Here is a 27,159-nt window from a genome sequence, read left to right as displayed (position 1 = left end):
TAACTTTCCTGTTCTTAGTCTACACAAACAAGTGTGACATTGTGTTTTTATCACCTAGACTTTCTCGTGTTATACATTATGACAATATTCAGCCTCATGTGTCAGTCCTGTTTCATACCAACACATAAGTTTCACACAACACGTCTGCCCAGCCCTTTTTAACAACTACAAAAAAGTATTAAATAATTGATTACATAAAATAGATGCCCTTCCCTGGTCAAAAACGGGGAGGTCTGTGTAAATACAAAGACTACTCTCTAATATGTAGTAATACCGTTTTTAAACATAGTATCTAGACAAATTAAATAGGAAACCTAAAGCCTTATTATTATGTTCCATGTGTCATACTTCTTAATCATGTCTCCGGTAGCTCCATGGGTTCTTTATCTGTGATTGTGGTTTCTAGTTTATGCCAGTCTACTTTCTGTAGTCTACTTTTAGTACGCCTATAAGTGGTTTCAGAAGGTTATTATCAGGACTAAATTTAGAGTGAAGGCCTACTATTGCTACCAGGCAATAGTAACAAAACAGCTAACATAACAATGAGTCATCAGAAAGTTACGTGCTATAATCGAGTGAATCAGTGTTTAATAAATCGTTAGTGAGAAATCAAAAATACAGCATGAGCCTGGGATTATGCGCGCGCTCACGTGGCATTAAAAGGGGCGCGCTTGCGGCGTTTAAAGCCGTCGGATCCCTTGCGTCACTACTACACGCTTGTCGCAGGCGTGAGTTGAGTTTACATTCAGGGCACGGAGTAAAAACGCTCACTAGTAGGCCTACACACTCCAGACAGCCAAACACACACGCATTACAGGGGGACGGGGTAATGGCGTCTGTCAGTGTGGTGGGGCAGCACCCGGGTCCGCACAGGCTGGACTCGGAACAGCAGCTCCTTCTCTTCAAACTGCCCGGCGGGAAGAAAATCTCCAGGAAATCGTCCTGGGAGAAGATGTTGTTCAGGAGAGGCTCGGGGAGCGGCGGGAGGTGCGGGTCGGTCACTTCTGAAGGGGAGCCGGGAACTCATCCCTTGTCTCCGGGACCAGCGGGGGAAAGGACGATGAGAGGAGAACTGATGCCCGGTGAAAGATGCGGAGCTCCGGCTGCGCCACGTAGCCCGGATCAGGACAGAGAGATGGGCAGCACGGACTGCGACAGGCGCACCGCAGCCGGGACTCGAGAAAGTCAACCCGGGCACAACATCAACTGTGACTCAAACCATAACACAGGTGGTCGGAGGAGGACTTCGCTCAAGAGGTCTGGCGGATCGGTTACGAATGGACACAGCGGAGCGCATCGGGACGCGCCACACGGGAGACGAGACGCCCGGAGCATAGACAACATTTCCTCATCCTCCGAGCGAGCACAAGAAGAGACCGGCGGTCTCCCGCTGCCGCGCCTGACACAGGGCAGGACTGGAGTCGTCAGGCTGGCCCGCACCGAGCCTCTCCGTATGGAGGCCTGGTCCATCTTTCCCCGGGAGATGGACCCCCGGGTGAAGACCGAGAGGGGTGAAGGACACAGGTTCGAGGCCAAGCCAGTTACGCGGGACTGGTGTGATGCCTGTAGTTGTCAGATCACTGCACAGGCACTCAAGTGTCAAAGTAAGTAACGTCAGGTGTAGTCCTTCAAATCATGTATTCATCTGTCTTGATGGTATTTCTGTGCATGTGCCAGTGGGAGTGAGTGAGTGCTGGCATGCACCTTCCTTCTTGTAGCCTTCACTGGTAGATTATCTAATGAAAGGCACAAGTAGCCAGGTGCTAAATACTTCCATGCTGGTGGCTCCGCATCATAATTATGTCCCTACTTCTTAATCCAGTGTCTGCCAGCTCCTCACAGATTCTTCATTTGTGATTGTGCTTTCTGGTTTATGCCAGTCTATTTTCTATAGTCAACCTATACTACAGGTGTTCTCAGAAGATTATTACTCTGACTAAATTAAGACTGAATGCTTGTAGCAGTAGTAACAAAACAGTTAACACAATGAGTCATCAGAAAGTTTAAGTGAAAACTAATATGTACACACCTATTTTCAGTCCTGCTACAGCTATGTTGGTGAATGCAGGGGGGGTTTCATTTATTGGCCTGTACCTTGTTTGTGGCTTACTATTATTTATGAAGGGCACAGGCAGCTGGGTGGTAAACTCTTCCATGATCATTGTGCCTTTTGTAAGTGAGCCAGTATGACAGGGAAGGACATTTCCAGGCATTTTGTCCAATAGACAAAGCCAAAAACCTTCTATGGAAAGCCCATTATCTTGTCCTTCCAGCTTTGCCTCCCGGAGTTCTTCTCACCCTGTGGTTTTCAGCCATGGCTCAAAGAGCGAGGGAAGGATTTAATTTAGAAGTCATGCTTTGGTGTAATCCGAAAACACATAGGAAATGTCTGTAAAGGTCACACTGGACTGTGAGTGTGCATGAACAGATGTCTTTTGGTGTTTTAGACTGACAGTGGAAGCCACATTCTTCATTGATTGTGTGTTGGAGTGCCTATTTAAGGCCATTTAAAACTTTTTAATTCATTGTGCCTGATATCTCTGGAGTCACATCCCTGACTGTACTGCTGAGAGCAACTCAGGCGCTGATGACATCACTCCCACCTGCCCCGCTCTGGGACACAGAGAGATTGGGCCAAGCCAATTTGACCTGGCACTGTGGATATTTGTTTAACTGTGTGTGTGTGTGTGTAGTGGCTTTTCTGTGCACATACAGTACTGCCCCTTGCATGGTGTAACTATGTGTGTGTGTGTGTGTGTGTGTGTGTGTGAGTTCATGCGGATGCTGAGTTGGCATTGTGTCAGCAGCACTCCGTCACATGGAGGCTGCGGCTGCAGAGCAGTGTGAGATAAAGCGATTGAAGAAGGGATTGAAAGGGACAGATGAAGAACGTACCAGCTGAAATAGAGGAACAGAGCCAAGGGGAACAAGGAAGGGAAAGGATGACAAGTTGGTCAAGTTACAAAAGTTAGTGGAAAGAGTCAGAGGAGAGGTGGAAGGAGGGAGGAAGGGTGATAGGAATAGAGGCGGAGAGCTAGAACAAGAGCGATGGGGAGGAAAGGGAGCCAGTGCGTGTGAGGGAAGGGGAAAAGAGCGAGAGTTTGTCCAGCACTGCAGAGCTGTCTGATTTAGTGTGCTATCAGCACAAGATCAGTGAAGCGAGAGCAGAGATTACTGGAGCACTATACACACACACATACACACACAGAGTCATGAGTTACTTTACAACCCAAGAACTTCACTGAGTTTTTTGTCCTCTCTCTTCAGTCTCTTTTATGCATCAAGCCAATTAGCTGTAGCTCAGCTCTCCTATAGAACTTTTCCGCTCTCTTTTCTCAGAAAACATCAGAGGTGAGTGCGGCGTACAGTCATGGGGGTCACCAGGGCATTTATGACAAGCAATACAAATTTGGGCATTTCAGGGTATTTCTGTGGGGAGTAACTCAACCAAAACTGCCAAAATAGAAACGGCACGCACGCACAAACACACACACATTCTCTCCTTTCAACTACACCCAGCAAATGACAGGGGGTAGAGAGAGGAAGGCCTTGCAACCATAAACAACCATCATTCTGTGTCTTTGTCTTGTTGTCGCTGCCTCTGTCTGTCTCTAATTTATCAGCTTCCCTGAATCTGTGCTGGCTTTGTTGTGTATGAAGCTTACAGAAACAGCTATGCAGCCCTTTCTCCCCTGGGACAGCCGAGAGCTTGCAGGGACTGTTGATGTGGCCTTGCCCTACAGTGGAATCTGTCAATCTAGCCAGAACTCCAAGTCTCATAGTCTGCCTGTCTGACGTTGTGGAGTCTTCTGAATGTATTCCCATGGCTGGCTTTTCTAAACTCGTTATTGCTCCGGTTGGGAGTTCCAAAAGTCATTTAAACACACATATACAGTATAAATACACACACAGAAAGAACAATAAATACTATGCTTTTGAAATAATAACTGTATGGAGATGTGAGTGATACACATAGGTGCAACAGTTATTTTAAATCTATACTGTAGATTAGGCTTGTGCGCTGTCAGTGGCTGTTGATTATCATGAACTGATTTGTCATGTTGTGCCGTTGGTCAGGGAAGGGAGGAAGGAGGAGGGGAGCGGGAACGGCAGCCTCCTTAATCCCAGCTCTGGGTGTCTCCTGCCTGGGATTATGTGTCGGGGATGGAGAGGTTGGGATTACAGACTGGCAGACAGAATCAGATTAATATTTAATTAGGGAACCATGCTGTTGTGGCACAAGTGCTCTGACACGGTGGGTTTGGTCCTCTCCTCTCCTCAATCTCTGTCTTGCACCTCTTAATGTACATACACTATTTCTAATTGCCATTTAAACCTCACTGGGGAAGCCCTCCCAAATTAACATCTAAGCAGCAGATGACACACTAATGTGATTTAAGGATATTTTAAAGTGTTTATAAATATAGTCATCAACACCTTTGAACGATTTAAACCCACCTGAATGATTTGTATGTGTTTAAACAGTTAATAAATACCTTTTAACGACATATTTGTTCATGTTTAGTCAAATATCATTATAAAGGAATAGAGCCATGTAACACTGTTCATAAGCAAGTCATTGATGCTTCATAGAAGGAGTTATAATTGTTGACAAATGTCAAAAATGTATTTTCTTTCAACTGCATTAGTGTTGTAAAACAATAACACAGTGTTTATATACTGCTTATAAATGCAAAAATAGGATTAAAAATGTGTGTCACCTAAAAAAGCAACAATATGTTAAAAAGCGACCCTCCCCCAAAAAATAAGTAAATAAAATGCATTTAAAATTATTTAAAACTAAAGAAAAATCAAAGGATCTTTGGCATTTTGCTTGATTAATGATTAACGATTAATGGATTATCAAGATAGCTTGGTTTTGTGTCGCTAGACTAATCAATTATTCAGCTAATTTAGTACTAAAAACGATAAGATTGTTCAAAGTGGCCATGTTAGCATGAATTTGTACCCACTGTATAACTACTTGTTATTGGTCCTGCAAGTTAGCCTGTATATCTCTGCTCCTTGTACGACGAGGTGAATGCTCCAGAGATCAGAGCTCCTCCAAACACGATTTCACAACAAGAAAAAGCATTCATCTGTCAACATTTGATAAAGCCCCGCTAGTAGTATTTGTGCTTAAATATTTGCAAGCAGAGCGGAAATGGTTGTTGTTACAGTACATCTACAGCAGCAGATGTGGGTCGTGTGCTGGTCACTGCAGAGACAGGGAGGCATGCTGGCATCGACACATGGCTGCCTGAAAGCCCCCACCCCATTTGCCACAGACCTACACAGTAACCCTCCCAGTGTATTCTTAATGCCCCATGGCATTCCTGATCTCTCCCTAGAGGATGTATGTTTTCCTTAAACTCCATCTCTTTCTTATATCACCTCTTCCCCTGGTCTACACAATACAGATCTTGTCTTAGGTCCCCCTATGGCTGTTTCACATTGGTCCTCTCAAAGCTCCATTCACAGCAGAAGAAGAAAACATAGGAGGAGGGTTGTGTTAAATGGCTCATAACCTTCTTGTCCTGACATACCACTGCTGCCACTGTGCCAGAGCTGTGTTGAATATAGTTTTAACTAGACTCCAGCCAAAACAGTCTTTTAGATCATATGTCTTAAATTGAAAGCAAACAGAATATGAAAACAAGGCTGCATTAAATATTAAAGGAAGCTATGCTAACACATGTTCATCATTTTACTACCTCGCACTTGTATTGTACTGTATTTTTCTTTATTATCAGTTAGGTTTTCTTGTTCAGTTTCTTAGAAACAGCTGCCCAGCCACCCACTGCTTAACATCATTTAACCTTGAAGTGACAAGATCGGGCATGCAGATAAGGGTTTTACTTTTGCAGAAAGACCTGCATAGTGTTTTGTGCTCTCCTCTGCTGTATGTATGGCAGAACAGTGGGGATTTTCAACCAGGCTATATTTAGGTCGCCCTTGGTGGATAGTGATAGGAGGACTGCGGAGGAAGAGGTGGTTAGGCCAGAAAGGACAGGACAAAGACTTTCTTAAGCACATGCTAGCTGAGGGCAAAGTTGGGATTTTGGATTTTTTTAAAAACATACCAACGTTCTTCTGTGAGCTGCAGTGAAAAAAGAGGTGACATCAGAGCATCACCTTCTCATGGCACTGCTTGTGATTATGTCATACACATACGTGAGTAAAATTGGTGAGCACATCCTGTTCCTCCAAACTCATCAGCTGTGGAAGTAGGGCAGAAGAACTCCCAGTTGCTCTCTTTCACAATGCATATTAATAAACGGCGGACTGCGCATCACCTCATCCCACACATACACACACTTGAGGTGATGCATGTCCTGCGCACTGACAAGATATGTCACTGTTGTGGGGCTGGTCAGGATGCCTGACTCACTTCCCCTCAGCACAGGCTGTAGGGTTTCACACCCTTCAAGGAGACAGAAAAGGGGGTGAAGAGGGGAGGTAGTGTTGGTAACTACCTCTGCAGTGGTCTGTGACATTTCTGCTCAATGGAATGGAGATCCCACCATGTTCTCTACTACTGAATCAAGTGTGTACCGTCAGCCGCTGAGGGAACGTAAAGTAGAAAGGCTCCTGTTGCTGGAAAGAGGGGAATAGTTAAGCCAGGATTGAAAGGGGGGTCTCTGTCTCTTTAAGCTGGCTGTTTGTTACTGCAGAGTGTGTGGGTGCTGCAGTAGAGGCAGGGAGAGGGAGAGAGAGGATGAGGGAGCATTCATAACAAACGTTAAAGAGGAACAAGTAGTACGGCAAAGATTCGGGGCTCATGTTTGCACGCTGAGGTGTGAGGAGGACCGGTCAGGTGCAGACCAGAGGAGAAAAGTGTGAGGCAAGCCGGGAGTTGAGAGCATTAGGGAGTGTGTGAGGAGTACAGGTGGAGGGGTGGCAGAGCGAGTGGAGAGGGGGCTGTTTATTCGGAGCGTGGCACCAGTGGCAGAGTGGCTACGCTGGGATGGCAGAGGGGGGAACTGGGGGGGCTGGCGCTGGGGCAGTCCTCAGAGGGACAGGGGTGGCCGAGGGCAGGACCGGAGGGCCAGCGAGGGCTACGCGCACAGGACGGTGCCTGCCGGATGGTGCCACCATGCTCCATCCATGGCACAGATAGCACCTCTCGTCCCAGGGCAGGAGGAAGCGAAGAAGGAGGCAGCGGTGGGGGTCGGGTCAGGGGGAGTTGAAGGTGTCAGGGTGGGCAGAGCGTTTCTCGGCCAGGTGTCACTGCATCTGGAGGAGGTCGGGGGCGATTCGGAAGGGGAGGCTGGCAGCGCTTGCTTCGGACAGGTGTCACGCCGGCTGGGGCGGTTCCTGAAGAGGCTGCCCAAGTCTCGCTCCTGGAGTGACGGCCTGCGGATCCTCCGACGATCATCCTCTAATGGATCTCTGCTCTCCACCTCAGGTAACAACTGGGAATTGAGACTTACAAGTGAATCCCGATCAGGCGGCAAGTCTTTTGGGGGAAAAAAAGGGAAAGATGATGAGTAGACAGGTTGAGTCGGGTTGGCCTCATAGGCCCGCCGTGGGCCAAAATATTTGGGTATTGTGTGCATCAGTCTATCTGTGAACTGCAATGCCCTCAAGCCCTGTTACTCTTTGTCTACACCCCCCGCCCCCTCTATCAGCTCATCTATCCCCCTCGCTTTTGTGTAAGAGCACGTAGTGTTTGTGTGTAAGATCGTGTGTGAACAGTGAGGATGCAGGCTGCAGATTGATTGCAAACGGTAGAATAGTCCAGTAAACAGGTCAGATGAAAGCGGTTGGATCTACAGTTTATTCTTGCTCCAGACACACACACACACAAACGCAGAAAACCTACACAGTTTCAAACTGTCGAGAAAATCCTACTTAAATGGATTGTCATATTGACTTTCATATTTGTAGCAGGAATTTGAGATAAGAGTGAGCCTGCTGGAGGCTGCATGGTATCGATTTTTCCCATGTTTTCTCTAAATAGAGGACTGGCTAATGCAGTTTTTGGGGATGGGGGTGGAACACATAATGTAACATTAGCACAAAGTGTGGCTGGGGTAAAAGGAGACAGGCAGCAAAACGGCCGGGTGCTGCAGACTTACTGATTTATTCACAGCAAGAGACTGACCGCTGAATAAAAAAAATATGTTACTTCAGCTCTTTTGTGGTGTGTGTGTGTGTGTGTGTGTGTGTGTGTGTGTGTGTGTGTGTGTGTGTACCCTCTTGTGTAAACCTGATAAGACCCTGACCAAACATGAGCTGCTCGTCAAGAGCTCACCACTCCACCTGAGTGACGTCATGCTGCAGCCTCTGAAGCTTCAGCAACAGCATGAGCTGCCGCAGACAGATAATGGGTATTTTTAGATGGTGTTCCCTGTAAGGAAACCCAGTTAATCCTTTTAAGAATAAACTGGCCCAAACCAGATTCTCACTTCCTCTTTCATTCCTTCTTCTATCTATTATTATCATCAAGTCCTAATCTTGAATGATGCTGCCTGGAAATTCCTCTAAAATTCTCTAAATTGCTATATATACATACATATATATATATATATGTATATGTATATAAAAAGAGAGAGAGAGAGAGAGAGGTTGAAGGGGAAAATGTGTTACACAAACTTGGGCCTTGGAGTTTGAAAAGTGGGATCTGGATGGATGTGGGATTTTGGAGCTGCTTTGATTTTGACCAATCTTTAATGTGTCTTTCGTGAGTCCTCCGACTTCATGAAAGTGCAAAACTTAATCCTTTGAGTACCCCTTGAATACAATAATTTTGTGTTAAGTTTTCGTTTTACACATTAGACAAGTTGTGTCTGATCAAATACACAGTAGACATTTTTCTGCACTGAACATCAGTGTGATTTAACTTTAAGGCCGCAAGTAATGATTATTTTTGTTATCGATTAATCTGCCGGTTATTTTCATGATTATTCGATTAATCATTTTCAGTTAAAAAATTTCCACAATTTTCCAGAGCCCAAAGTGGCTTCTTCAAATTGCTTCTTTTGTCCAACCAACTGTTCAAAACCCAAAGACTCTTCATTTACTATCATAAATGACAAAGAATAGCAGCAAATCCTCACAATGTTTAACATTTTTGCAGAAAAAAATGACTGAAACAATTAATCCATTATCAAAATTACTGACATTTTTCTTTCAATCGCCTAATCGATAAATCGACTAATTGTTGCAGCTCTATTGAGCGTAAAGGTTCATTCTTGACCTTGGAGATAGTGCTTTGTCAAAAATAAATATCTTCTTATTTGATTTCCCCTGGAGCTATCAGCCAGGTTTTGTGGCCTTCATCCATCTTGATTCTCTCAGATTCTCTTAGCTGTCTGAAGAGCATTTCAATGGTATGATCACATATAATCCCTAAAACATAGAAGCTCTGTGATGATGTGACCTTCAGCCTCAGAAACCCTTTTAAGCACTCAGCTGCATCCATTTGCAGCTCACTGGACAGAGTATGCCTTTAAAAAACAAACACAAAAAGAAGCCTGATTCCTTGTTTGCTTGGTTAACTCAGGGAGCATCTGTAGCCTGACAGATGGAGGAACTTGAGGGAGATAAAGAATGTCAGTATCAAATATGAAAGAATCGTTTGTGCACAAACACACACACACACACAGATGTCAAGGTGAACAGAGACAGATTTTATTTAGGTTAGGATAGATTTTGTTTGGTCAAGTCTGGAAGGTCTGCATTTGAACTGTGTATATCCTGGAATCCTAATGAGTGACCGTGTTTAAGAAGTGAGAATCTGTGTGATATTTTGCTTTATAATGATGAAATGACGGATGAAATGCAGTAGTATGAGTAGCTTGGTTTGTGTGTGTGTGAGCCACACAGCAGGAGAACATAAATAACTGCTCCAAATGAGCTATGATGGGATCAGACTGGCTAAAACCCCCTTAAGACCCCAAAGCTGCTCTTAATTCCCTCGTAAGACCTACAGTGCTCCCTTTAGGTTCATTAGTGACCGTGTTGATATCCTCGCCCCTACATTATAGCTGTACCTTACCCCTATTAACCCCTCCCTCCTCACCCAGACAAGGAGTAAATACAGTATGATCCTCCCTCTGTCTCTATCTGGTGCCACACAGACATCCTCCATGACCTGCTAATCTGGTGTTTTTACGGTCCACTTGTCTGTGTCACACCCACTGTCTCACAGACAAAGAAATAACAACCACCCACATCTCATATCTTTGAAAAAGAGACCGGAGGCGACGCAGAATTGGGGAATTTCTGGCTTCCAAGAACTATGGGAGTGAAAAGAGAACAAACTATAGGAGATAGAAAAGAGAAACGCGACCGTGGGAATTATTCTCTCAGCAGCCTCCACCAAGACAACCTGAACATCCTCTTTTGAGAAAAGACTTGTCATCATCTAACACACTTCAATCGACGCTCCTCCTTTCCTGTCAATGTTATCGACCCCAAAGTGCAGCAGCGCAAGTTAACACAGCCACAACATATAGATCTTTACATACTGTACATCTAAGCTCCCTCGTCTTATTCCGCTGCACTGATGGAGTTTTCCTAGTGCTGCCTCTTTCTCCTCCTCAGCATCGTCCCGCTCTGTCTGGAGGCAGTGTCTGTTTAAAAGCAGTCAGACTGGGATGATGGGATGAGAGACATGAAGGCTTTTTTCCTTGATTTTGTATGGAACTTAAGAATCGAAAGCAAATGCAGGGATTAAAAGGTAGTTTCCATACTGATAAATATGGAAGTTCGATGGAACAATTGCAAGAAACGTGTACCAATGAATGAATCTGTGCTTGTGCACAATCCAGTTATAGGGGCTCTTCCAACGAAACCTGTTGTGGCTTTCTGTAATTGGACACAACTTCTCCTAAAATCCTGCAGACAGGGAATGCAGCCCTGTTGTATTTTAGTGAAACCAAGTTCCCCATTTGATGGACTGTGCAACAATGTACTTTCCACAGAAGAGCAAAAGGGAAACCCCTACAAGTCCTGACATGGAGTCCAGAGGGGAGTTTTGTCTCAGGCGTTAAATCAACTCTCACGACATCACTCAAAATAGTCCTTTTTGCTGAGGCCCCTCCCCTTCTCTTGCTTTCTCTTTCATTCACAATTCTCTGCGACTGTGCCTGTGTCAGCACGCCTGCATGACCTTCGGAGCCCTGCGGGGTTACTGGATCACTGCTGCAGTTTCTCCACCTGCTCATTAGCACTCACATGTGTATGATACAGCATCCCAGCACCAGACCTGCACAAGCCTAGTGTGCATGCATTCAAGAAAAGACCCGGATCGCTTCAGTTTCACATTCAGTGTCCTTGAATCCAGCGGATGATGAACATTTGAACCTTTTACTGGAACACTTATTCTAAATTAAACCTAATCCTATAACTTAATTTAACTTAAGTCCAAGCCCTGGGGGTTGTTTTAAGATCAAACTTGTTTTCACAAGGATGTCAGCGAAAATACATACTGCCCTGGTCACAAAATAACACCACACATTTTGAATTGATGTGTATGTTTGTCAGTTTTGCATGAGGCAGCAAAATGCTGATTTCCTTGTGTGTATTACAAGTATACAGTACACTATATGTGTGTGAGTGAGAGAAAGTGCGTCGTATCAGTGTGGAAATAATCTGGATCCTAGATGAAGTGTGACTTGCTGACAGTGGTGTATCTTACTCCCATTGTTTTTGCAGTTCGCCCAGCAGTAATTCCTGTCTTCTAAATCTGTTATCAGGAGAAAGACCAAGGGCAGGGTCTTCTGTAGCCAACAAAAACACTGATTTCTGTCTCAAGAATGACAGCAGAGGAAGTTTAAAGGTGTCCGGTGGAGGTTTTGACCACTAGTAGTGATATGGAGCATTGTTTTAAAAGTAGGGCTAATTTTCTTTGTACTTTTTACGTGCACATACACGATACAAAGTGAACACATAAAGCGTTTTGGTGAGTAACACTGCATGTAAACAAAGCGTTGCTATTTATTTACAAAAATCTCCACAGGGCCTCTTTTAGGGAAACATCTGACATTTTGGGAAATATGGTCATTTGTTTCTTTGCCGCGAGTTAGATGAGAAAATCAATACCACTCCCGTGTTTGTATGGTGAATGTGAAGACTGGAAACAGCTGGCCCGGGTCTGTCCAAAGACAAAATTAATCTACCAGCCCCTCTAAATGATGATTTGTCATTTTATGGCTAGCCAAGCTAGCTCTTTCCCGTTGTTTCTAGTCTTTGTGCTAAGCTAAGTTAGCCAGCTTCTTTATGCTTACTGTATAGCATAATTCCCCCAAAAATTTACTTTTCTACGGCCGAATATGGAAGTAGAGGCACAGTGTGCACTCCAGAGTGAGGGTGGATGGAGTAAATGAAGGAAAGCTGGACAGGAAAGGAGTTTCTCTCTGCCCGTCCCCTGTGTGCTTCCTTTCTTTCTCTCTTTCCGCGGTGACCTCTAAACTGTCATGAGCCGAGAATCCCTTATCTGAACTATTTCCTCGACACATCCTTCCTGTCAGCAAGGCATTGCAGCCCTTCCCTATCACTCTCTCTACCTGCCAACCTGTCTCCGTCACACACACACACACACACACACACACACACACACACATACACATACTTACCTCTATCTCCCTCTCTTAATGCAGCGACCTCTAAGCTGTCATGAGCAAAGTATCCTTTATCTAAACTGAACTTTATCTTTGTTAGACATACCCCTCCTGTCAGTAAGCCCTGTCCTGCACCCACTTTACTCTGTCTCTTGTTTGTCCCTGCTTCAATAATCAGGCCTACTATTTTCCATGCCAGTGCAAAATACATGGTGAAAATACCTGCAATTCCAAGGCATGAAAGTAAATGTTGTTGGTGATTAATCTGAGGTTTATAGCTAATTAAAAAACCCTCCACACACAGCCGTTTTACCGGTGACCTTATGTAAGTAGAGCTCCTTTCTTGTTGCCATGGTTACGGTGCTGATGCTGCGTGTAAGAGACGCAGTGGTGTCCCTCTCCTTAGCACGATACAGACAGAGCCACTAATATCAGTACACAGAAAACCAACCAGGCTTGGCTCAGCTCAGTCATTCTGCACTGACTGCAGCAACAAAGAGGTGTACCGGAAAACAATGTGTTAATTTGAAGCTTTTCAACATTGTTGAAACAGGTTTATGTTTTTATTCAATCTGGGTGATCTCATGTCACCTACTGTACAGGGTTTTATTTTATAAGCCGTCCTGCCCCAGAAAAAAAAAAAAAAAAGGATGACTCAGAGTTTCCCCCCAAACTGCGGTCCTCTCTTTGCCCATGCGGCTTTAAAATCTCTCTTTTCTTTAGCATGGATTATCTCACCAACAGAGGAGAAGTTGGTTGTGAGGCTCTGCATCTCAGTGGAAAAGCCTCTGGCCACAATAAAGTCCCCAAGGCATAAACAAGCCGAGGCGGTCGTATAAAAATTAAAGAACAGTGGAGTATTTTCGGGAAGTTTTGGGGGAAGTACCTACATCTATTCTTTTCTAGCTGAGCAGTAAGATGTGAGATGACCATATCAGGGCTGCTATACTGGTATACAGTCTGTTGGCCTTGAATGTGTAAAAGGACTGTGTTCATCCATTGTTGCCATACAGTATTAAATTATGTATTATGATCTTTGCTGGGCCTTGTACACTATGTCTATTATAAACTGTGTCTGCACCAGAAGATTGCTTGTGACACTAAGTGCTTGCTGCCATCTGATGGGTAAATGAGAAGTATAGAAGTTTATTTCAAAGGTGTAATTAGTAGGTTAAGTTGGAAGATTTTAACAGGTTATTGCTGGGCTAATGTACATACTATAATATTAAGTTGATAGGTGTGTCCTGTGTGTGCAGATCTCTAAAATGATTATTCAGTCTACACACATGTATTTTCAGTTATGTTCTGTTAATACTGCAGTCCGGCACCTTGTAGGTGTGTGACTGGCATCAGCCACTAGATGGAGCTAATTTTCTGTGTAAAGGGATTTTTTCTATGACTACCGGGATACATCTTTGATTACTTCATCTTCATGGTAAACTCACACACTTACAGGTGACTAATCAGCAATACACTCTCTACCATAACATGCCACAGAGGAGTATACAGTGTTTCCGTTCAGCCTCAGTTCTTTCCTACTGCATGCGCTCTTGTCTCTGATTGGTGTGTTTTTGTGTTCATCAGACTGCAGCTACACCTGTCACCAGGAGTGTGAGAACCAGGTCCAGCTGGACTGCAACCAGAGGGACAGAGAGACAGAAGAGACTCCGTCTCCCAGAAACCACTCCTCCTCCTCCTCCACAGCCCCTCAACACAAGGCGAGCATTTCAAGTACAACAAAAAAAAGTGTTACTTAGTAGGCACTGCTGTAACATTTAGTGAGTTGAACTCTTTACATGTGTTATTTTGAAGAGGAGTACGTGAGTCACGATTGGGTAATGGCAGGGTTCATTCAGAGGCATCTCTCTAAGCCTACACTTTTACATAACCATCCTCCTCTTTAACGGCATGCTGTCCCTCTTCCCTCTTCCCCCTCCTCCTCCTCCTCCTCCTCCTCCTCGGTTGTCTGCTTTTGAATTTATTTATATATGCGCTCATTTGCTTTTTTTTGGTTACAGAATGTTCCCAGGGCAGACCATGCTACGTCACCAAAGCATGCAAAGTACCTTCCTCTCTCCTTCACCTGCTCTCATGTCCTCCCACAGTTTAAGTCATCTCTCCCCTGTAGTATGCGTTTAATTTATTAAATCATTGATCAATGTCTTTGCTTCCTGGGCTTCTCTTAGATGAATGCACACTGATTAGGTTATCACTGTCCTCTGTAGGGGCCTCTATAATGACACAGCTATGTTAGTGAAACCTAAGCCCAGATGTTTGGCATGCTAGTGGAAAATATCTAGTTATCCACTGGTTCCATATTTTGTATCATTTCATACTGTACGAGCCGCAGGCTATCCAGTAAAACAGTAATTATGTAAAATTCAAAATAGCGCTTCACCCACTCATTGTGTAAGCACATGTGTGAGTACAGGAACCTGAGAGAGTGTGAGCCCGCATGCTGCTCCTGGCATCCCAGCCTCAGTCACCCACGCAATGTGGTCCATGCACACACTCACACATGTCATGCACGAGGAAAAAGCTGGATAACCCCACAGGCCTGCTGCAGAATGTTGGCAGCGTCTCTGCGCCCTGAGGGCAGATAACACAAAATTAGACCCCTGGTTGTGTGCCAGGTAGTACTCCACATCTAGAGAGCGTGAACAAATACACACAATCATGCTACCCAGAAAACATGTTGATGGAAATAGTGAGAATTGGAGCGAGCGAACGAGCGGGGGGATAAATCGAGTGCATTTCACCAAATGTCAAGCAGCAACTGCTAAAACTACAGTTCAGGCTGTTTATCCAAAAACCTGCTCATTTCTTTCAATATTCTACATCTACTGAAGAAAATAATGCCATACCATTTTTATGTAGAGCCATTTTAGCTCAACCACTGCTAGTTATTCTTTCTGAGTTTAATGACTGTGTAGTAAAAGATAATGAGCTCAAAGTCAGAATTAAGTGAGCGTTGATGATGTCTGTGAACAGGACTAAGGACTGTCCCTCTCCACACTCTTGTTTGGTTCATAGAGTACACTAGTACTGCAGACAAGAGGAGATATGACAGTTCATTTCCTGCAGTCCTCTTTCTCCCCTTTTGCTCTGTTTTATAGCTGTGTGTGTGTGTGTGTGTGTGTGTGTGTGTGTGTGTGTGTGTGTGTGTGTGTGTGTGTGTGTGTGTGTGTGTGTGTGTGTGTGTGTGTGTGTGTGTGTGTGTGTGTGTGTGTGTGTGTTTTATTTCCCCTCTATCTTTACAGGTCCTTATTGTGTGTGCATCAGCAGAAATTTTACCCCTAAGAAGCACATACATGCAGCACACTGACCAGCCTTTATCGACTAGATGCCAGCAGCAGTGTCATTCAGTGTGTGTGTGTGTGCGTGCTGCCTTGCCTCTTAGTGATTGCACTAAGAGGAGCAGAGCTGCAGGTAATCGGTCTTCGACTGACTCAAACCTGACAGAACGACACCCGATGAAAGGGCGACACACTGCCCCTGCATGCCGCAGCCCACCGGCAGCATATAGGTTTACCTATAATCATATCTGAGTAGATCTAAAAATCATTTCAGACACACACAGAAACAACATGTGCAGACAGAAACGCATACGCATCAGTCTCAGCAGTGTGACAGGGGCATTAGCTGCTCTTTGACAAGGGGGTCACTGCCAGAGTCAGAGGGCAGATCGTGAGGTCAGCGTGAGGTTAGAGGTGACCATAATCTCCATCCTGTGGGAAATCATTCATTATTTTCTTAATCTCACATTTAGCGCTGTGAGTGAGCCCTCCCCTCCACCAAGAAACCAGCCATGGCAGTGCAACTGTGGAGGTTATGTTTTGTTTTGTTTTTTGTCTGGTCCATGTCTGTCACCGATTGGTTTGGGTGTCGAAACATAAGCCCTTATTCATGTCATGGTCCTACATAAATGCCACACACTTACAGTGGTTGCAGAATCACAGTAGAAGAGCAGCCATCTTCCCCAGCCTCTCTGCTGCTTCCTGTCACTGCTGCTCTTGCGTATGTAAAACAGGAGCTGCTGTGACGGTTCATATCTCTCACTCATCAGCATTTCTCTTTCTACTTTCCCATGCCTCTCTCTCTATCTCTCTCTCTCTCTCTGTCTCTCTGTCTCTCTGTCTCTCTGAAAGAGGAAGTGGCCATGCTCTGCAGGGTGCAGTCGCTTGCAGGAAGAGAGAGAGAGAATGAGAGAGGAGGGAGAAGGGGGAGGGTGCTTGCAGGATGATAACACACTCGACCACAGATGGTTGAGCAAGGCTGCAAGAGAGTGAGGGAGTAAACTGGGTGCAAAGACCGGCAGAGAGAGAGAGAGAGAGAGAGAGAGAGGAGAAGAGAGGGAGGGAGAGAGTAAGAAAGAGAGAGAGGCTGTGGGAGGCATCCATCTCTGTGGTAGTATTGCCAGAGCAGCTGAGAGACCAGAAGAGGGGAGGCAGCACAGGCTCTGTGAACGCCAAGAGATCTTCTGCCGTTGTTTACTCTGGACCCCAGGGATGGATGGATGCTCGCACACAATTTATTGAGCTGTCCTTTGTTTGTTCACAGCGGGTCGTTACAGAGACACAGCACAGGAAAGACAGCAGGATGTGGTATTGCTTGCATGCCTATATGAGTGTTTGTTTTGCGGGCATAACAGGAGCTCTCAGGTGAGCAGGCTTAACTTGAAACCAACCTGTAAACTGACTCCGCGACACCAGCGTGTGCCTGCATGTGAGGCCGTTACATACCGTGTATGAGTGTCTACATGTGTGTATGTTTAGCTGCAAATGACCAGGTGCATATACTGTACGGTGTGCTAGTGTTTGTGACACCGGCATCAGAGCATACACACACACACACACACACACACACACACACACACACACACACACACACACACACACACGTAAGGAGGAAGTGACACGTCTGTGCTCGCTCTCGGATTTCCTGGTCCCCTCTCCGGTGGCACGCAAAGCGCCGAATCTGAGCTGAGTTCACCTGTCTCGCCCTCGCAGGTGGGACTTAAATTCTCTGGATGCATCAACAGAGGAGCGCTGACTTTTTCTGGATGAGTAAAGAACAGCTAGATGCGCGTATACTCTGATTGTGGCTAAGTGTGAATAGACCAGCACTTCCTCAAGCTGTCAGCGTGTTGCTCTGGTGCTGCGCTGGTGCCGGAGGCCATTTCTGGACCTCTCCATGACTGTGAATACAGTACTGACTCCATCCATGACCAGCAGTAACAGCATGAGCAGCGGGTACTGCAGCCTGGATGATGACAGTGAAGACTTCACTTTCTTCACAGCCAAGACCACGTTCTTCCGCCAGCCCAAGCGTGCAGCTAAGGTACAGAATCAGGACAACACTCCCTCTGGTAGATGAATTTGTAAGAGGAAAACCAACTCAGATGGGTAGGATGGCTGTTTTTTTTGTTAGGTTGAGCAACAAACCATTTATTTATATATAAAAAAATGCAACCAAAAAGCAGAAGTGCAGAGAGGAAGTAGTGGTGTTTGTACATGCTGAAGTAGGCCTCTAGGTGTGTGTGAATGCATGTGAGCGTGTAGGAAGGGGTTACTGTCATACATCTGTTGTGTAACATTGATCCGCCGGCCTGTCAGCCTTGTGCATCAACCTTGGTGCCTTATGACAGCTAATATGTCATGTCAGCGACTAGCATAGATTTAGCATCATAGTCTGAAAACGCTGTTTGGAGAGACTCACCGCTGTGTGTTTTTCATCTCAGCGGCCGACAGAGGTAATGGGTTTGCTGTGTTTTAGCAGAGATGCTGAGGTAATTATTTTAAGCTACAGATTCTGTAGAGGCATATTCTCTTCAGCATGTGGGAGAGGTTTCCTTAGAAACCAAGCTGATACTTTTGCACTACAAGGAGTGTGTGTGTGTGTGTGGGGGGGGGGGGGGGGGGGGGGGCATTTTTCTAGTTACCATAGCAACTCATGGTTTTGTTGGCAGCCTGTACTTCCTGACATTTTTTTTTGGTCTACTGTACCTTTGATTACTTCACACACATAACCGTGTCATATACGGTAACCACGCTACATACAGTATTAGATGCACAGCAGGTGTTGCTTGTTTGTCGTTGGGGCTCGTCCCCTTAATACACAGTAAGCGTCCACCACTTTTCTATAGCAAAAGAGGGAGAGAGAAGTGTGACAGGTAGAAAGGCGTTTCTGTTTGCACATAAAGCCTGGTGAGGAAATTCTTGAAACTGCACAGGCATTTGCATTCATGTAAAACATGCTCAGCCCTCTTCTGGCTGCCCTTGTCTTGGCCGTGCCTTTGGTGTCTGACGTGGAGAAGGTATAATCTCTGAATAATTGACGAGCTGTGTTGTCCGCTTGTGGAGTTAGGGTTGCTGATGTACTGAGACAGAAGGGTATTGGGGTTAGCTTGTCTGGGCTTTCAGCGCAGAAGCTGCCAGCTGATGGAGCCTGGTTTGTCTGGCACTACACACCGAGAGAGAAATGGTCTCACGTGTAGTAGAGCTGCACAGTCAGCTGTAGAACATAGGAGGGATGAGCTGCAACCTTGCAGAAAGTGTCCTGTTTTGTCCTGTTATTAAGGAGATATGCAAATACATGTGTGAATAGAGACATTATCATGGAGTTTGTGTATAGGGAAATGAAAATATGTCAGTGTGTTAAGTCTTTTTCCATGCATGTGTGCGTTTATGTACTAAGACACACAGGAAGGTACTTACTTTCATCAACAGTGCAGGGGGAGTTCAGATCCTCCTTTCTTTATGAATTATTTCCAGAGCTGAGCCTTTTGCTCCGCCAACCAGCCTTAATGTGGTGTGTGTGTGTGTGTGTGTGTGTGTGTGTGTGTGTGTGTGTGGTGTGTGTGTGTGTGTGTGTGTGTGTGTGTGTGTGTGTGTGTGTGTGTTACACTGTGATGAGCAGGGTTTATGGATAGTTTTCTCTGGTTGGCTTTTTGATGCTGTGAAAATGAGGATATGAGGTAAATCGCTGTTGGTGATTATCAACACTATTCAATGCAGCAAATGCAGTACCTTCAGTACTTAAGTATCAGTATCTCATACACAGCAGGCAACACTGGGGGGAAACAAATACTGCCTGTGTGTGTAGAGGTGGACGTAATACAGAACATATTATGTAACTGCACTGTATTAAGTACAATTATGAAGTACCGCCACCTAAATGAGTATTTCTAACAACACTCCACTACATTTCAGATGTATTTGATGTTTTTACTCCATTTTATTTTAGTTTTAAGGAGTAGTTAGTTATGTCACCGATAAAAAACTGTACGTACAAAACATACTATACTGTAAACTTTAAAATATGATGCATAGCTATGCATTACAATGCTATAAAAAAGTAGTTAGATTGGCACCACTGGGCCCAGAGACAGTATCAAAATACAATAAATATTTGATGTTTCATTCTCCATACTGAGTAAAAGTACTTTTGATACTGAAGTATGTTTTGCTGCTCGTGCCCTAGTGAAAGTTTGAACACAGAAGCTGTACTTGTAATCTTGAATTTGTACAATGTGGTGTGCAAATTTTTAATAAGGAAAAGGTCAGAGCATTTTCACCATTGTGTATATATGTGTGTGTGTGTGTGTGTGTGTGTGTGCACTTGTATGTGTGTGTGTACTGTTGGCAGTGCTGGCACCCGGCGGCCTCTGGGCTGTGAAATTGAATCAGTATGTGTGTTCTCGATCGTGCTTTTACTCCTTGACACTCGACGCGGTAATGGTGCTCAGCTAACACATGCTGTTATCTGTGTGTGTGTATGTGTGTGTGTGTGTGTGCATGCGTGCATGGTGTGCATGCGTGCATGGTGTGCATGTTCACGTAATATCATTGTTGAACTCTGTCCACATACTTTGCTCTATTATTTGAGTATTGTTCTGACAGCAGTCGCCACGTCCTCAATCTTTGCCAGCTGTAACAGATCCTAGAGTCTAGTGTTACCCGAAGATCATGATGTCAATCGCATACACACACGACTGAAAATGTCGAGGGTCAGGTTATACACATGCACAGGTTTGGTACATGATTTAATTCTGACTACTTTGCAGCAGTCGTATGACCTCTCTTGTCTGATCTCATCAGAGTGATAGCATCAACACTTATCATGTCACCCTGGGGGGGGGGGTTGTATCTGTATCTGTGACGTGTGTAAATGTCTGTATGACCCTTATGTAACAGTCCTAGATATCTTACACACTTAAGCTGCTTTACATCTGAATCACTAATCATTAAACTGGATTAAATGCTATGGACCTGCCACCTGTAATATTGTTAGTATCAGACAAGTCACTCAGTAGGCACACTTGCTGCCAGAGGCTTGTGGTTTCTGGGTAGGATTCACCTTTAGTTGTCGTATTTGATCACCTGTGTCATCAGGTATTGTTTACCCAGAGGCGCCACGCCTAGCAGTGTGTTTGTAGAGTCAAAATAACAACCTATAAAAGCACAAAATGCAGCTAAACCTGATAGCTTGGTGAGAGTGGACCAGTTTAGACATTAAATCAAAAAATCAGATCACGATCAGATAACTTGCTATGTTTCCACAAGAGGTGAACTTGATGGAGGGGAAAATTGTGAAAAAACACCCCACGCACACAGAGTCCATTATGCTTCTCATGTTTATGAATGTTGTATTACCTTGCATCATTTAGTATCACTCATTTTACATTAACCATCTTAAACTGAGCTCTGGAACCCCGTTGCACGATGCACGTTGGGAATGTAAATTATTTCCATGTCATCTTTTTCCTGCAACCCCAGTGCAGGCAGAGCAGAACTTGTCCAGGTTGACATCTCTCTGCTTCTGTGTCTTGTCGGGCTTTGGCTCCCTCGTGACCTGGTCCAATCAGGGCAGTGTCCCAGGACTTTGTGGAACTCTCAGGGGCGGAAACTGCTCTATTGTCCCGCTCCATTGTCCCTTGACCACTCTCACTGGTATGCAGAAAAGGAGGGCAGGGCACTGCCTCTGATACATTTAGAAACTCGCACACAAACGCAGGAATTCCTGTGAGGTTCTTTTCACTTTGTTGCCTTTAGACTTGGAGGAATTTTAGATACAAGTCAACTCCTCCGTATGCCTCAGATTCCTTTCTTAACCTTGGATTTTGCTGTGCACACTTAATGTTTATCATGACAGTAGGGCCATAATTGGCTGAAATAAAGGCAGCAACAAAGTGAATGAGCTATGTGGGGGGCAAAATCATAGACCCCCCCTGTTCTCACTGTTCCTATTCACGCACACACACACACACACACACACACATACAGTATTGCTTAGCTCATCCTGGCTGACATTCAGCAAAAAGAGATGATAATATTACAACATTTAAATTTTAAGGCTGACATTCGCAGATAGATGTCAGGACAGAACTGTGTGTGTGTGTGTGTGTGTGTTGTTTATCACCACAAGGCGCCTCACTCTATATGTGTGCACACGCAGAGACACCCACATCTGTCTTGAATGAAACAGGGACTTCATCACACAACCAGAGGACTTCCCTACAGAAAGTATTACTGCCCTGCATTCTCTCTCTCTCTTTCTCGCTCTCTCTCACACACGCGCTCTCTCTATCTGCCCCAGAAAATGCAAACGAACAGGAGAAGGAGAAAAAAATGCTATTGTGAGATAGAGAGGATACATCCCACTGTACTAAAAATAACCCAGTCAAACTCTGTGTTGCTAAGGCTGGCTCAGCAGCCGCTCTTTCATCATTACTTACCCCTTACTTGCCTCTTTCCTTGCCTCCCCCTCTTTGCCTCCCTCTCTTCCTCCTTTCATTGCTTCTTCCCTCTTTTCCCTCTCCATCTCTCTCACACACACATTCCTTGTCACAGAGGGAAATGAGTAATATTCAGAGGGAGTCAACGCTGTCAGTACTCTCACACTGAGATGCTAATTGTGTGAATTCCTCCATTCACATTTCCTGTCACCCATGTAACGCTGCCGAGTTGTGTGTCCATGCTGAGGAGGAAGGGATAGTACAGTATACTGTCTAGAAGAATCTCCATCAACCACAGTCAGAGAAGCAGCCTGAGGTTGACAAAGATGGAGGATAGGAGAGGGAGGTGGGGTCGCAAGTAGTTATTTTCAAGAGAGTCCACAGAGCGCATGAGTCGGCCAGGATCCTGTTTAGTCTCGTTTTCAACCTGGTTTAAATGTTACACCTGGTATGCCTTCAAGTCAGTTTTTTTAAAGGTTTGGTGTCTCTTAATTCTGATGTATTCAGGTATCTATTAGCAAACTTGAGCATTTTATGGAAACAACACCATCTGCTGGTGCAAATCAAACACTGAAACTACCAGTACTCTGATGTTTTAATACTGACACCCCTTCTCTCTCTGCCTTACAGCAGAATGAAGCAAAGGAGGAAGAGGAGGGGGGAACAAAGGACCTGTCAGAGGAAGAGGTGCAGACAAGGATAGAAAAGTATAACTCTCAAGTCTCTGAAAATGGCATGAAACTGGTGAGTTTTACACACTTCATGAAGCTGGTGAATGTACTGTAATGTATCATGTCAAACTAACAATGAAATTAGATTTTAGTGCGTCCTCGCATTCATAATTTGATGTTGACAGACAGGGAATTGAGCTATGAGACATAATGTAGCGATATACAAAGTGGGAACAAAAGTAGTCTGTGAGGAAATACATTGATTCACTTTCTTGCCAAGGGTTAGATAAAAAGGTCGATACCACTCTCATATCTATGCAGTAAATATAAAGCTACAGCCAGCAGCAGCAGGTTAGCATAGCTTAGCACAAAGACTGGGAACAGGGGGAAACAGCTAGCCTGGCTCTGTCAAAAAGGTAACAAAATCCTCCTATCAGGACCTCTAAAGATGAATAACCATATTGTTGGTTTAATCCACACAAATACCAAAGTCTAAAAAGGAGATATTAGGGGTTATGTGCCAAACTGTTTCTTGGCTGCCAATAAATTTTGGACCTTTGGACAAAGCAAGGCTAGCTTTTACCTCTTCCTTCAGTCTTTATGCTAAGCTAGCTAATCGGTTAATTGCAGTAGCTTAATTTTTACTGAACAGGCATGAGAGTGGTATCAACCTTCTCATCTAACGCTGGACCAAAATGTTGAACTATTTCTCTACAGTGTTTCTTTCCAGTCCTGCTACGGCGCACATATCAACACTGAAATGTGCCTCTCCTCCCTAACTGTCACCCTTTTAACTCTCTGTGTGCTGTAGGCTTCAGATGGATCCTACACAGGCTTCATTAAAGTCCACCTGAGGCTCAGTCGACCAGTCACAGTCCCCTCTTTGGAGGCGGCGGGCTCAGACGGAGCATCCAGGCAGACGGCTAGCCACAATCAAGCAACGTCAGAGGGCCAGGAAGGGACGGACTATGGGCAGAGTGAAAATAGAACATCCTTCTACCTACCATGCGACTGTGTGAAGCAGCTCCACATCAGCTCTCTGACCACCACTGGAGAGGTCATCCAGGGCTTGCTGAAGAAGTTCATGGTGTTGGACAATCCCCGCAAGTTTGCACTGTACAAGCAGACGCACCGTGACGGACAGGGTGAGGAAAAGACACCCAGTTACTAGCTCATTTGTAGGAAACATATGCAATATACTGAATTTTATGTTTTTCTTGGTGCTCTTTATCCCCTCCAGATCTTTTCCAGAAGCTTCCTCTGTGTGAGCGTCCTCTTCTTCTGAGGTTATTAGCAGGGCCTGACCCAGAGCAGCTCAGCTTTGTCCTTAAGGAAAATGAGACTGAAGAGGTGCAGGTGAGAAAGCACAACAATATACGCACACACTTGTGGTGTACAGGCAGATTTTTAGGTATCTGACTTTTTTTTCTCACAGTTAATTTATAGGATTTAATGGCATGGTATTTATAAAGGCAGCTGAGGCAGTTATCCTTTATGCTAAACATTTAAAGAAGGCTAGCAGAAAACTCTAATAATCGTTTTCCCCTTTTCTCTGACAGTGGCATGCATTCTCTGTCCCTGAGCTGCAAAACTTCCTGGTAATCCTGGAGAAAGAGGAGTCAGAGCGGTTGCGGGCAGTGAAGCAAAAATACGCTGCATACAGACAGAAACTAGAACGGGCCCTAAAACAACATGACCCCTGACCCCGCTCACCTGTTACCTTATGACGTCAACCCAGGGGGAGACTGAACCTTCACACGCCGACCCCTCAAGACCCCTGATCTATTCAGAGACTGGAGCCAGAGCTGGACTTGTCTCCACCCACCGCATATACACCCAAACATGCAGTACATCCGCACACAGACGCATACCCTTTCTCAGGACGCATACAAGCCCCCAACCCCCCAATCATCCATACATCCACTCCCTGAGGAGAGAGAAAGGCTACTGGGTGTGTGGTCTGCTTGCTCATTGGACAAGTAGTGTATTTTCGTTGCCAAGGACACACACAGCGAGCTCTGAAACGCTGACTTGAAATCTCATTTGAGACTGATATTAACCAGTGATGTTTTTAAAGATTCCCTCTTCTTCTGCTGCTGCTGCTGCTACTGCAAGTGTTACTTATGCATGAGTCTCTGTCAGCTCACTGCCCCCCCCTGCACATAGAGTTAGAATTTAAACAGAAGGCATGGTTTTCAGTATCTCTTTTGGGGTGGAAGGACAATCATACAGAGTGTTCTTTTTCTTATCCTCTTCTTGGAAGCTTGGGGTGTTATTTTTGTGCTGGAATATTAAGATGTGTGGATTTGTGAGGGAGGTGTTTAGGGTCAGGGCTGGAGGCAGAGGGCTGCGTTTTTGCTGTGGATGCTAGAACAACACAGAATGGGAAGATAAGATGATTTTTCTCAGGGAGAATGTGTTGAGCAACAAGAAAACCTAAAGGCGGGAAGAAACCAAACACCGCCCCCGTTTTAGCCCAGTTGCTCCCTGTGATTCCATTTACCTACTTTAACGCCATGTGAGAAGATGTTACCAGTCCTCTCCCCACACACAAAAATAACCTTATCAGGTGATACTGTGAGTTCATTTTCCCTCCCTTAATCCTGATCTAACCCACCTTGCATGAACATCTACCTGCAGATGAAGCCTACTGAGCGAGGCACTCCACATACCTTTACAGATTTTACACTTTATTGTAGAAGTGACTTTGCGCTGTCATTGTACGTGGGTTGCATTTGAATGTGGAGTGGATTTTCACACCAAAGCTTAGGGGAACAGATCTATTGAGATGATTTTAAAAGAATGAAAGAGTTTATCTAATTAAAGGTGGAGTATGTAAATTAAACCAGCTTCTGTTTTTGCACATGTGGATGCAGGTCACTGAGAATGGCCCACAGCTTTGGGGCTGGGCATGCATTTCTGCTTCTCTTTTCGTTTATCTCCCCACCTTCCACCCAAAAAAAAGAAGAAGAAACAAAACGTATAGAAAATTCATAATAATGGCTATGATGTACCAATGATGTGTTTGCAATGCATATGTATTATGTAGACACTGGAAAAAGAGTGACAAGGTTTAACTTTGTTGTTATTATGATAAATATTATTCTTTTGGTATCATTCCTACTGTGTGTGTGCGTGTGTGTGTGTGTGTGTGTGTGTGTGTGTGTGTGTGTGTGTGTGTGTGTGTGTGTGTGTGTGTGTGTGTGTGAGATCATCCGGGGCAGTGAAGATAATGTGAATTGTGTTTTACAATGAGTGTCTGTGTGTCATCAGTGCTCCCTCATTGGGCCTCACTTATCAAGACACTTATTGATGTAAAATAATACATTACAACTGCAAATTAGGTCGATTTAGAAGAAATGTTTGGTGTGCATGTATTAAAAAATGAATACACCTAACCAAAGCATTTACTGTAGACCTTTTCCACACACCCTTATTTTTCATCTTTTATTTTATACAATAGAGGTACTGATAAATGAGGCCTGTTGTCCATAAGCACATGCTTAACAGTAAACCCAAACTGGTTTCTTTTATGATAGAACCACTACCCAAAGCCCAAACTGTTCCTGCTGGCAGTGCCTTTTGTTTCATGTGCCCCTGTGTATGTATGTAAGGTGTGTTTTTAGCTTACAGGTGCCTGGGTGTATGTATGGGTGCTTTTGCATGTGTGCAAATCTGTATTTCTTGGGTGGTGTTCTATATGTCATTTTTTCTTTCTTTGCCTGAACACATTTGTCTTTCCAACAACCCCTCTGTGTGTGTGTGTGTGTGTGTGTGTGTGTGTGTGTGGGTGGGTGTGTGTTATTTATTTCATGATTTACCTCCTTGTAATGATATTGTGTCAAGGATGTTGAGACTTAATGCTTTTTTGTTCGCAGTTGGTTTTGTTTTATTTGAAGAAGTGTGTATAAATATAGCGGTAGAACTGTACAGATTATCAAAATGAAATAAAAAGGTCATCCCTTTATTGAAATGTTCTCATATCCTAGTGTCTCTGGTTTTGACATGGTTTCACTGGAGGCCACAGTGTACCTCTTCTACATTTTATGTTGTCTCATACTTTACTGTGTCCCCACGTCATGAGACCCAAAATGGTTCCCTGTTATGCATCTTCAACACTAACTTGAGCAGAAAATCACTTCATGTAGGCCTTTATCACGTCACGTGAAATATTTTCTCACAC

The 27,159-nt window shown here is 44.6% G+C and overlaps 1 protein-coding gene across 5 annotated transcripts; it reads left to right on the top strand.

Annotated features, from left to right (window-relative positions):
* Window positions 1–730: 730 nt before the first annotated feature.
* Window positions 731–26,953, top strand: rassf5 (Ras association domain family member 5). 5 transcript variants are annotated; one of them, XM_038697089.1, is made up of 6 exons: window positions 731–1,604; window positions 14,154–14,287; window positions 22,936–23,049; window positions 23,788–24,121; window positions 24,217–24,332; window positions 24,536–26,953. In XM_038697089.1, exons 1-6 carry the CDS (start codon window positions 830–832, stop codon window positions 24,677–24,679), a joined length of 1,617 nt encoding a protein of 538 aa, XP_038553017.1. In that variant the 5' UTR covers window positions 731–829; the 3' UTR covers window positions 24,680–26,953. The 5 variants fall into 5 exon arrangements, with proteins under 5 accessions (XP_038553017.1, XP_038553020.1, XP_038553019.1 ...); XM_038697092.1 differs by lacking the exon at window positions 731–1,604 and adding an exon at window positions 6,847–7,408; XM_038697091.1 differs by lacking the exons at window positions 731–1,604; window positions 14,154–14,287 and adding an exon at window positions 16,890–17,909 and having other exon boundaries at window positions 22,939–23,049.
* The last annotated feature ends 206 nt before the right edge of the window (window positions 26,954–27,159 follow it).

The sequence above is a fragment of the Micropterus salmoides genome, unplaced genomic scaffold (genome assembly GCF_014851395.1).
Source record: "Micropterus salmoides isolate LMB-PRFRI ecotype aquatic unplaced genomic scaffold, ASM1485139v1 Ms_hic_scaffold_4, whole genome shotgun sequence".
NCBI lineage: Eukaryota > Metazoa > Chordata > Actinopteri > Centrarchiformes > Centrarchidae > Micropterus > Micropterus salmoides.
This window is presented reverse-complemented; position numbering and strand designations above follow the sequence as displayed.

Bases quoted from the DNA above. Each gene is read 5' to 3' on its own strand.
- rassf5 (XM_038697089.1), top strand. From the start codon at position 830: ATGGCGTCTGTCAGTGTGGTGGGGCAGCACCCGGGTCCGCACAGGCTG. The intron at 1,605-14,153 runs GTAAGTAACGTC...TGTGTTCATCAG, and splicing joins ACAGGCACTCAAGTGTCAAA to ACTGCAGCTACACCTGTCAC. The intron at 23,050-23,787 runs GTGAGTTTTACA...TGTGTGCTGTAG, and splicing joins CTGAAAATGGCATGAAACTG to GCTTCAGATGGATCCTACAC.